This window comes from Populus nigra, chromosome 2, assembly GCF_951802175.1.
Source record: "Populus nigra chromosome 2, ddPopNigr1.1, whole genome shotgun sequence".
In the NCBI taxonomy this organism is placed as follows: Eukaryota; Viridiplantae; Streptophyta; class Magnoliopsida; order Malpighiales; family Salicaceae; genus Populus; species Populus nigra.
The window spans coordinates 42,154,840-42,167,129 of NC_084853.1; the positions used below are offsets into that span (position 1 = coordinate 42,154,840).

The 12,290-nt window shown below is 31.9% G+C and overlaps 1 protein-coding gene across 3 annotated transcripts; it reads right to left on the minus strand.

The window, feature by feature from the left end:
• Window positions 1-3,650: 3,650 nt before the first annotated feature.
• On the minus strand, window positions 3,651-7,885 carry LOC133682832 (U4/U6 small nuclear ribonucleoprotein Prp31 homolog). Of its 3 annotated transcripts, none has more exons than XM_062106363.1 (10): window positions 7,708-7,885; window positions 7,370-7,382; window positions 7,282-7,314; window positions 7,034-7,099; window positions 6,785-6,922; window positions 5,581-6,473; window positions 5,426-5,496; window positions 5,187-5,289; window positions 4,945-5,023; window positions 3,651-3,949 (listed from the first exon to the last, which is right to left on the minus strand). In XM_062106363.1, the coding sequence occupies exons 3-10, from the start codon at window positions 7,282-7,284 to the stop codon at window positions 3,842-3,844; spliced, it is 1,461 nt and encodes a 486-aa protein (XP_061962347.1). In that variant the 5' UTR covers window positions 7,285-7,314; window positions 7,370-7,382; window positions 7,708-7,885; the 3' UTR covers window positions 3,651-3,841. The 3 variants fall into 3 exon arrangements, with proteins under 3 accessions (XP_061962347.1, XP_061962345.1, XP_061962346.1); XM_062106361.1 differs by having other exon boundaries at window positions 7,703-7,885; XM_062106362.1 differs by having other exon boundaries at window positions 7,590-7,885.
• Window positions 7,886-12,290: the final 4,405 nt, after the last annotated feature.

A 12,290-nucleotide genomic window follows, 5' to 3' on the forward strand; every position in this document is an offset into this window, starting at 1 on the left:
CACCAGTGATGTTTGCAGAGAAATTTCGTTGTGCATGTATGATCAGATGGATCTAAAATTGAAGTTCACAGCACAAGGAAATATTGCGAATTATCACGCTGACTAAACGAAAGTAATGAAAACTATAGGCGTGAAATCAGAGGCACTCGGTGATTCAGGAGACATACCATAAAAGGCCATTGAGAAACTATAAATTTCAGGACAATTTAAGTCGTACAATAGTTCTTCTGCTTTGGAGAGTGCTCTTCGGATAAACTAAAGAGCATTACATGTGTAAGAATTAATTTTGTAGTTTAAATTCAAAGTGATTTTTATTTTTTTAGGTGCATATATTTTAAATATTAATAATAACGTTATTTAAGTATCTCTGTAGAGGCTACTCAAAAGCCGAAGCCAAAATTAGCAAAACAGAGATTAGTCTAGCAGACAAAGTGCCACTCATATTCTCTTCATTAAGTCTAATGACACGTTGTTTAAGGTTTTTAATTTGAGTTTGGTAAATTTTGATAGAGTTTATATTCTTTTAATTTCTTTTAATTACACCCATAATTACCTCTAAACTTTTAATTTCATACAATTTAACCCTAGCCAAAGTCAATTGTCAGCCCCTAAGTTGATCATTTTTTGAATTTGGTCCTTAGTTCTGAATTTATGAGTTTTGAACTTCAATTGATCAACAAACTTCTAATTTCCAATTTGACCTCTAATTTGGTTAATTTCAACCCCTATATTCACGTATTTTTTTAGTTTGGTCATTGGTTTTAAATTTATTTAATCAAGTCTCTAATTGCCCATCAAACTTTAATATTTATGCAATTAAACTTCTGATTTGACCAAATTAACTCTTAAAAATTCCAATTCAATTCCAGACTTTAATTTCCTCCAATAAAAACCTAAATTAACTTCAAAAATTAATTTTTCTTACAATTAAGCCCTCAATGAATTCAATTAAACCTTGAAAAATTCTATTTGAGTCCTCAAACATCTAATTTTGAATTTTTCTTCTTAAATTGAATTTTCTTTGCCAATAGGGTCTTTATTAGTCGAAAATACACTGTCAAATTAATTTTTCAATCTTGTATATTTTGATCCTTCTGCAAGTAGTATTCGATAATTTTCTAGGTGTTCTGGTATATTTTTCTTACTAATATATTTTTTTATTTTCCTCCAGTTGTTTTTCAATTTTTTTGTATTTTGTATTTTCTTTTTTTTCTAATTTCTTTTGTTTATGTGAGGCTCTAAAAATAGATAACAACACATAGGTTTCACCAAGGAACCCTCTATCATCTTATAGAGGAATAATTACTCAGAGATCTCATATCTTTTAGTGTATCTAGCCACATCAAACAATTCTTTTATATTTATAATTATTATATGGGCATACATATTCTCATGATGTGTTATGTAGGGAACTCATTGTAATCTATATGACATTGATATTCATTCTTAACTTCATTGTTAACACCCTCATAAAGGAAAAGAGGAATTGGATTTTCAAGAACATATAACATTTTTTCTTGTTTAAAAGCAATTCTCATAATTTAGTACTAGTTCAAGAAGTTTGGTTTAGTGAATTTATTAGCATCATATATGTTATATAGGGAACTTATTGTAATCTATCAACCTATTCATGTAAAGATAACGAGTATTTATTTCATGCATAAATATTTATAACCAAATTTAGATAAGGTATTTATTCATAACTTGATCTCCCACTATTTTCTTGCAAATTAATAACCCTCACTATTAATTAAGAAAATCTTGTTTAGATCTCCTGGTAGGCTAAGATCTCATTTAATTTATATAACTCTAAGTAACTCAACAAATCAAAATAAACTAAATTGAATAGATAACATATCAATCACATCTCTATATGACTTCTAGATTAGTTAGGTTACAACTCTTTATCTAAATATATCATATATGTTTCGCCTTACTACTGCCTCTAATATTAAATTATCATAAGTAACACATCCAAATCATATAAGATAGTTAGGTAGGATATAATTTTATAGCATTAAACATATTCAATTAAAAGTAACCTTGAGTAACTCAACAAATTATCCATGAATACAACTCTGGTTTTATACATGTAAAATCAGAAGGCAACAAATCATGATCTCAATATGTACTTAATATATAAATGAAAGATTCATTATTTTAATTTTAATTAGGTCTCATTTCATGGCAAAATTGATATATCATACATAACAACTATATATTAACATACACCCCTAGCATAATTGGGTGATTATGGACATATCTAAAATAATTTCCTTAAGACATCGAAGAAAATTAGGTGGTTAAAACCTAGGCAGCAGCTGTAAATTTTCATAAATCTTTTGCGAGCACCATGATTGTATTCTTCACCGTCGTTCTTTCTTCGTCGTAGATTACAAAATAATTTTTCCTATCTTAATTCCTACTTTTCAATGTTACATAATTGAATAAGAAACCTCAAGTTACATTCCAGAGGAATTAGATGAGAAAATAATTTTACAACCTTGGAAAAAAAACAAAAAAAAAACAAGACACATAAGTCCTATTTAATATTACAATCATTCAACCATAAAAACAAAATGACTTTGATTTTTAATGTCCATAATCATCCATCATGCCTAATAACACATTAATATGCATAAATAAATATATTGTGTGCTTTAATTCTAATTATTGGCTTTATGTGAAATTTTAAAAAAACTAATATTTTTATTAACATTTAGAAATATTAAATTAAATCTAATTTGATAATTTTCCAAACTTAGTAAATTTTATTTAACACATATTTTTCTCTGAAAAACCATTTTTCAAACATTTAATAAGAAATTAATCATATTAAAATTCTTATTAACATCCTAAATATTTTTAGGATCAAATAAATAAAATTTTACAACTTAAAAACTTTCTATATTTTAGAAAAACTATTTTTATAAACATTATTTAATTAAATATTTTAATTAAATCCTATTCCAATTAGGAAAATACAAAATCTACAATTTTTTAATCAAACAATTTAATTTAGTCCTAATCTAATTAGAAAAGTTAATTTTACAATTAATTTTTTTAGGGTTTTAATTTTGTAATATAAAATCAATATTTTATACATGAAGGGGAAAAATTATAATTCTTCCCCAATTATACCCTAGATGTAATTAGGTATAAGTTATAGGGGTAAATTCATAAATTAAATCCAAAAAATCTTAAATAAGGCAATGATGTGTATCATGTATATGTAGGAAAAGGTAGGAGTTAGACCTGGTTGATAAAATTGATTTCTCCTGGAAAATTACCATTTCTGTTACTCCTGTGCATTTTGTGTGTAATCATTGTGTATCATGTATATGTAGTATTTCTTCTCCAGTTTGGTATTGTGAAAAGACAAGTCGTTCTTTTGGAAACTCAAATTCAACCTACAAGTCTTTTCATCAACGATCATAAAGCAAAACTTACGTCAGTGAATCAATCTCTTTACTCTCTCTAGACCAGACATGAAATACTGCTTAAATCTGACTAGCAACATCAACATACAGTATTGACAAATCAAAGCAGGCAAAATACAAAAGAAAGTTTATGTAAATTTCTTGAGCCAGGAGTAAAACTCGGCAATGATGTACACATTTTGGTGCATATACGATATATGATACCTGAAGTTGTTATCATTGCTGTAAATTCTATTTTATAATGAAAATGAGTAAGAAATACAATATATTCAAATAAGAGACAACATTAAAAATATCATATCCCACTAAGTGAATTTGAGATTCAAGACAATCCCTCATGTTTATAAACGTAACTACTGGTAGTCAAAAACTCATAATCCATAAAATAAGATTTTGCATCATCAGGTTCTCTTGATCTTCGAAAATGTTCCATTCTCAGAAAAGTACGTGCTTTGCGTTCCACTGCCAAGTTGGTGTGCATGAGATTGCGGATTTGAGAGCTCAATCCCCTGTCAAAACAGGATGACCATTGTAGTAAGCGCTAAGCAGAAGGATACAGGGAAAAAAAATTGAAAACACATCAAAAGAACGAGCAACTTATCCACTATTTTATGAGCTCGGATTTGTTATGTAAACCCTCTTTTCAGATTGATTGACTTCTAGTAAAGCATAACTTGAAAATTTCTAGTGGTGAAAAGTTCGAAAGGCATAGGAAAAAATTTTCCTGCCAAATCTTAATTGAATAGGACCATGAGCACAACCCTCAACTTTCGATGTGAAATGAAACATATTTTAGTGTGATGTTATAGTACATGAGGATGTGAAATTCAAACAGTTTTTCTGACTACAGTAGATTCTTGAATTCTCTGATATAGGTAGATTCAACCTTAACCCCCATTCCCTATGACCACGAGAACCTAATGCCCAGAAAAAAAATACAAATGACTTCTTATACCTGGCATGATGACAAGTGGATACCATAAAATATCAAATCTAAGAAGCAATGTTCTGAAAACACAGCATCATCACCTAACTGCTCTTTGAAACAGCAATAGATTTCAAAGGCACATCTAGCCACAAGTGTTTCACAGGATCAACATGAAAGAACGGATTTCTACTTCTAAAATGATTCAAAACTTGATATATATTTTTTTAAGATAAAGTCAAAGCCATATATTGCTTGATTATTTTAAACAGTTCAACCTCATATATAAACTATAAATTCTTAAAAGGATAAAATTCCCCATGTCAACTCATAAAATCTTATATTAGACAAGATATTCCAAGAACTTAAAACCCAGAAACTATTATACAAGGTCTGAAGGTCAGCTATTGTGTTCATGGTAAGTTTGAGGATAAATTTTGCTTTTTGTTCGAGCTAAATACTTTGCCTCCATTAGTAAATCTTTGTCATCAGTACCAGCACACCAACTTGGAAGTTGCTATTCAAATTAGCATTAACAGAAGCAATTCATAAACAAAGAGACAACAAATTACTACAAACCTGAACAGGTGTAAATGCCAGACTTGAGGTGAGCCCAGAAGTAGCACCGCTGCTGCTTCCATAACGCTTCTCCTTGAATCTAAAAACAACAAGGCCATGAATGGTTGAGAGAGAATGCAAACAAGTTTACTGATTTTTTTCCAAGCCACAGTTTAAAGATTAGAGAATAACTTTGAAACTCATAAAATCGCAGCTTTGCTGTAAAAAAGAATAAAAAATTACAATAACTGAAAAGGGCTTACTTCTTAGCAACTTTTGCTGCGAGTTTGCTCTGACCAATTGATACACGCAGTTTGCCATTCCCAGCCTGACCAAGCATACCATAACCTTCCCCCAGTCCATCACCTTAATGTCAAGATTTGCAAGCCATAAGAAAGAAATTAAAATATATACTAGATCTATGACAATGGACATAAAAAGGAAAGCTCTCTAATATTCACAACTATTTCAGAATCTCAACAGGTTAAAGACATGAATATACCCAAAGAACTCTCTTCAGGTACCCCAAATTGCATCCTATTGGCAAGCTTCCTCATGTCTGTTATCGCATATCTGGAAATTCATGCATTACGAGATTACCCAGAATTCAAAGGAAATTTCGCCTAACAAATATATAGCAATAAAAACCTGCACTACCTTTCCTTCATCTTCCTTAGGCGCCGCCCACCTCTCTTTTTTTTAGGCTCAGAATCAGGAACTGGAAGCGGTTTAGGTTGCTTTGCAGGAGGAGGCTCTTGCCACTTCTCTATTTTCTTGCGAATTTCTTCCCTAAGGGCCCTTCCAGTGTTTCCTGATGGATCTCCTCTGGTAGAATCTACTCGTGCAGCAAGTGTTGATTTTGCAGCCAAGAGTCGACCAGCCCGCATTCTAAGAGAAGGTGGTGTGGACTGAAACACCTCTGTTTGCTCTATAAAACCTACACGAAATTGAGATGTTGCAGTAGAAAACCCTGCAAGGTTCTTCTTCTTGGCACCAAGAAGCTGAACATTGCAGGCAGGCATCTTGGCCAAGGCTGTGAGACCACCAGCAGTTCCCATAAGTTTTGCAGCAACAGCACTACCAACAATAGCAGAAAGATTTGGGGCAATGTAACCCATTCTAGTTTCTACAAAATCAAGGACCTTTTTCTTTGCTGAATCAAGAGCAAGAGCCCGATCACATGCTTCAATAGTCTTTTGAAGGACTTCTTCAGGAAGTGGTTTGCCACTTGTTGTGGATGCAGTCACAGAAATCACCATTCTGATAGCTGCGGGTAAAAGCCCTTCCATATCAACAAGGGTCAAATCCATCTCATTTCCAATCTTTTTCACAACACGAGCATAATCAATTGGGTGATGCACAAGTGATTCAAGCTCCGGAAATTTCAGCCGGTACTTGTCACGAATAAAATTATGGATGATAACAATTTCATTCTCGATGTCAACTGACAATACATTGCAGTTCACTATTAGCTGATACTCAGGATCATCTTCCAATACTATTCCATGATCTTGGACACCTGAGCCCTTCTCAAGTGCATCTTCCACTTTCTGCCATTTAAACAACAAATTAGCTGCAACATCAGGTTTACTAAACACAGAATCAAATTAAGTCAAATCATAAATGTAGCCTGAAGAGAATAAGTGATTGATCAAAAAAACTTGAAAAAAAAGAGCACCAACATGAATTTTATTTCTTATACAGAAGCCTCCAGTAACTAATAAAAGGAAAAGGTAGAAACATTTAAGCCAAAAAAACCATGCATAAAATAAACAGACCAGAAGTTCATACCATTTAGCCAAACCAACAAGGATGCAGAGAGGCAGCAGTAAAAGTAAATATAAATGGATAGAATAATAACCTGCATTATATCATTATATCGTTGTGTTTTCTGCAGTTTTGACACAGTATCCAAATCATCATAATTAAGAGCTTCAATGTCTGCCAAGTCTCCATCGACATCTTCTTCCATGTTTCCTGCCTCAACATCATCTTCCTCCTACAAAAAGTATCCAACAAAATTAACAAACAACTAAACTACAAGTTTAATTCTCTAACAAACAAAAAAGAATATAAAATACACAAAAAAAGATATACAAATGATACTTACAACAATATTAGCATCATTGTCGGATAACTCATCAAGGTCTGCAAGGAAAGAATCAGCTAGCGTTGCCTAATATATATTATATATACATAATCCCAAAAAAGGCAGTTAGTGGACAAATACTACATCAATCCTTTTCTTTTCTTTTCTTTTCTTTTCTTTTTTTCATTCAGTAATTAATAAATCATCTAATAAAATCACATTAAGTAAAAAGAATAGCATTTTTTTTTCAAAAAAAGAACTGCCAGTACCATTTTTGTGATGTGATCGCCCCGGCCTTGGTCCACTCTTCTGTGCTCGAACAAGATTTTTTTTTTTTTTTTTTTGGGGGGGGGGGGGCGCTTTAGGTAACCTGGAAAAAAATAACGAACAAATGCTTACAATTACCAAAAAAAGAAGAAAGAAATTAATTGCAGAAGAGATAGATAGGGAAACATAAAAGATGCGGCTATGAAACAAGTGAGCCAGGAGGCGGTGACAGAGGCCATTAAAATATAAACATGAAAATAACTAGGAATGTAGTGAATTTTGAAATTGCAAATAACAAAGCAGAGCAAACCTAATCTCTCATTCTCTTTGATTTAATTCCAGCAGCAGTAATTGTTGAGAGAGAGATAGAAGAGCCCTAATTTTGCAGTAAATAAAAAGAAAAGCGAAAGGAATTCAAATTACCTTACCCGGGTGGTTGGATGATCAGATAAAAACAGGTGTTTAGGGTTTATTTCTTCATTTTTAGGATAAGACTATACTAAATCTTGAAAGGGAGGAGAACCGACCAACGGTCAAGCATGGGTGGCATGCGTCGTGTTGGCGCATCTAACGAGAGCCCAAGAAGTGATCTGCAGTGCAGGCCTAGTTGGGTAATATTTGGATCACCAGCCTAATAATAAACAGACAGGTCACAGCTGGTTTGTAACGCGTTTGGAATTTTGTTTTTTAAAAAAATATTTTAAAAATATTTTTATTAAAAAAAAATTTATGTTTTTATATAGTTTTAATGTGTTAATTTTAAAAATAATTGTTAAAAAATAAAAAAATATATATTATTTTAATATATTTTTAAATAAAAAATATTTTAAACCATAACTGTTATCACATGCTAAAGTCTTGTTTCATTACATCATAGACTTACACAAATTTGACTAAGAGCTGATTTTGAGAGTTTGCTAATAATTATGTTATATTTTTTTTATGTAGAAGTATTTTAAAATAATATTATTTTTATTTTTAAAAAATTATTTTTAATATCAATAAATTAAAATAATTTTAAAATAAAAAAAATTAATTTTAAATAAAAAAATTAAAAATTTTAAAAAACAACACCTCAATCACTTTCTCAAACTCCCTTATAACCCCAATCTTCAAATTAACACATCAATTGGATTTTTAGAAAGAAAGAAAGAAGAGGTACCTTCTTTGTCTTCGATTTTGGTTTCGACGTTGCCAATGTTGTTGTTTCATTCAACCTCGAGGGTTACTGTCTTCCCTGTTAGAGTTCTCACAAATATTATCTGCATTTTGCGTCTACCTTTCTTCTGTTTCAAATATAAGAATGATGCCCGGTCTCTCTTTCTATCTTTATTGTTAATTTCTAGATAGAATCTAGGATCAATTTTTGCCTTTCTTGTTGTAATTTTAATTCAAAGAAGAAGATGAAATAGGAAGAGAAGAGGAGCTGTGGGTTTTAATTCATTCGTTTTAATATTTGCCAACACAATTTATGTAGGCATTTAGTAAAACACGATGGAATTTTTATTGACTTTTTTTTATTATTTTTGAAAGTCCATGGTCATTTTTATTAGAAGTTATTTACAGAGCTTTTACACCGCTACTTTCATAAAAAAAAATTATCAACAAAATATTTTTCATCAGCTTTTTCATTATTATTTGCCAATTTTTTTGGTAATTTGCCAATTTTTGTGGTAATTGTATAGACGGATTGCTGTTCTCTCACAAATGAAGTACACGCAAAATCATTCCTCGTGAGGCGATCCAATGAAGAATAAATCTGGGGTATGCTTATGTCATTGCCAAGGGTATAGTTTCCTTAATGCCCCACGACTGCACTAGGGGAGAGAATTTTCCAATAAAAGGTAGAGCACTTGGCGTGATAATAGTTGTTCATTTTATTCTCATAAATCTTTTGTTGTTAATTTCAGAATTTTAAAGAATTAGTTGAGATCCTCGTAGATTGATTCAAAAACCCACAATTATCAAAAAAAAAAAAATGTTGTTCATTCTATTACCAAGGCAATACTAACAGCTGAAAGAGCTAGCTAGCACTGCAGTCTTGATTTCCTCTCCCTGTGGATCCTTTTATTGAAAGACTTTTTTATCTTACCATGGGAGTTTTGTAGGAGAAGTCAGGGTTTGAGGGCATCATCAGAGGTATGGATGCCCTGAAACTTGACTGTGTCAGGTTTGATTTATACTTGATCTGGTTTGGATTCAAGTATGAATATTGCAAAACCTGATATGTAAATACCCATTATTATTTCTAGTCATGTCGACTTATCTTGAATATGAAAAGTGAAGTTATGTTTGATTGCTCGTACGTTGAAATCCCTAAGAATTTTACACAAAATGAATAATCAAGACTCGCCAAACTCAGCCATTCAAAATGAACAAATTAGACCTGTGTGTGTGTAAAGAAAAAAAAAAGAATAGATCACATTTTTGTCTTGGGTATTAGCCTTGATATTGTCAATGGTGTCACTTGATTCAACATCTAGGGCTATTGTCTCCCTGTTGATGTTTTCACGAATATCTGCATTTCTATGCTTGCTCTCTACCTCTTGTTTGTCAATTACTTAGAGGCCAAGCAACTCGCGAAATATCTGCCGCTGGGCTCTCTAGTCTCCCAATCTGATTCGCTGGTGAAAAGCAGATAATTTGGGCTTAGGACCTTGACTTGATAGTCTACTGGACCCCAGAATTTACGCTCATCATCGGTCCTGGCTCAACAGAGGGTCTTAAATGGGCTAATGTTTTCGTTGCTTTAATAGTCTTTGAGAGATGCAGGAATTGAATTTAGTGTCACTTCAAGAGGTGCAGCTGACATAAGACCATATCTCAGCCACCAACTAATCAAGATCACAAACAGTAATATAAATTATAGTTTATATTAGTTAATAGAAATGAAATAACTTAATATAACACCATTGACCTTTGGAAAAAAAAATTAAAACAATGCACATGGTTAGGTTGGTGGCCCTAAAAAATATTGTGAATAAACACATGCTCACTCCCTTTGTCACATCTTTGATGGCTTTAGCAATCAAAAATTAAGAACTATTTAGATGAGTCGATGCGTAGACAACAGTATTAAATGGCGTTTTCCCCCAACATCACATCGCAAAGTCCCCCAGTATTAGGAGACTTGTTGCATGGATCATTGGCATACATATGTACGAAAATACAAATAAGAAATTAGTATACGTATGGTATGTATCTTGCATTTGTACTGCCAACTTATTTCATTTCCAAGTTGATGGTACTGCTCGGAAAAGTTATGTGCAAATGCCCTTTGAGGGATGGCTGGGGACGCTACAATATTAACATGAATATTCTCTTTGCGTGTCAACAGCCAAGTGATTTCCTTCCCTGAGAATTAATACTGTTTTGTTGTTTAGAAAAATATCATGATAATAATAATAAGACACTTGTGTCTTGACAAAAACAAGAACCAATGGTCCCAACAGGGATTAAGTAGGCAACTGAATCAGCCTTCTCCATACAGTAGCATTAATGTGAGAAATTTCAATCTATCTCTCCTTGATTTGTTTCAAAATAAATTATTTGCTTCAGTCCTTTGTTGGAGCGTGTACAGTGGTATATGCCAGCCCATAAAGCATTATAATCCTTGTGTGTGTGTGTGTGTGTGTGTGTGTGTGTGTGTGATATGTTTCTTTCGATCTTTTTGCCCTTTTCAGTGAATCACTTTCCTTGACTCTTCGAGTTTATAACGTATAGTCGGCATCAGAAACTTCTCGATCGACGTCTTCACACCTTGCTTTTGTTTTTTTGTTTTTTTTTTAATATAATTTTTTTTATTAACATAAAAATTCAGATTAATTTGTGTGAATCTTGACTAATTTCACGAATCTTAAAGTTAATAACTATATAAATCTTCAATGACTTTAAGATTTCTGATATTCAATTTGATGATCTTTAAAAAATAAATCTAAAACGTGACTAGTTAAGTTATTTTCTTAAAATTTTTGTTTTTAAAATATAATTTTAAAGGTTAGGGTTTGGTAAACATAATCAAAGCTACTCGGTGATCCAATATAGGAGTTCTCTAAAAAAACAATTAATGAGAGAGACTTTGGCAATATTTGAAAGAACGTATATTTGATTTGATGGTGTGCCTTTTATATAAAATATCTACTTAATTTAATTGGTGTAGGATTTATTATATGGGGTAATTAACATGTTTATGAGTAAAGAATATAAGAGAAGCAAAGGAAAGTATGCTTCTATTTTTTTAAGAGATAATCTATCTATTTTTTATGAAAAAAAAAAGCTTTACTAATAAATAAATTCCATGGACTCTAGTTAATTTATTTGTCTAATGTCCACCCACGATCGATTTCACAACTTGGAAATAACAAATCTCTTATATATTCACTAGTGTTTTTTTTTAATTATTATTAATATATATTAAAAAAACTTTTCTAACCAAAAATATTATATGGACTCTTGTTAATTTATTTGTCTGATGTCCACCCACGATTTTACAAGTTGGAAATAACAAATCTCTGATCTTTATCCAGATGCAAAATCTAAATGGAAAATTTGTAGTCAAATAGGACCCCACTTGTTTGTTTCAACTTTCAACCTAGTGAAAAGGGCGTGTAAACATCATATATATTTCCTTTTCGTTCCTCCATATTATACAAGAAGACAAGATGCATGCCTCTGCCGCTTACTTGCCAATGGGAGACTGGAGAGTTCCAGCAGACTACCTTTGCATTAGAACTAAGACAAATTTACTTCCCAACGTTGACCCCATTGATTTTTTTATAGACTTTTTGGGCAACACAACTGTACATGTCTGGTTAATTTCCCGCTTGATTGAAAGATATATATATATTAATGCTGGAGAAATTTGTACTGCTGTAGGAAATGCACATGCATGGTGGAAAGCAGGCTCAGGGTCGTTCATCTAAAAAATAACTATAAAATAAAAGGAGACGAAGGTGTGAATTTAACAGGAAAACAGGTAGGTTCGCTACACTTTTACAGTACTCTCTGGCTA

Coding starts and splice junctions, on each gene's coding strand:
- LOC133682832 (XM_062106363.1), bottom strand. Junction 6,923..7,033: donor ACAATGATGCTAATATTGTT/GTAAGTATCATT, acceptor TACTTTTTGTAG/GAGGAAGATGATGTTGAGGC. Junction 5,497..5,580: donor CTAAGGAAGATGAAGGAAAG/GTAGTGCAGGTT, acceptor ATGAATTTCCAG/ATATGCGATAACAGACATGA.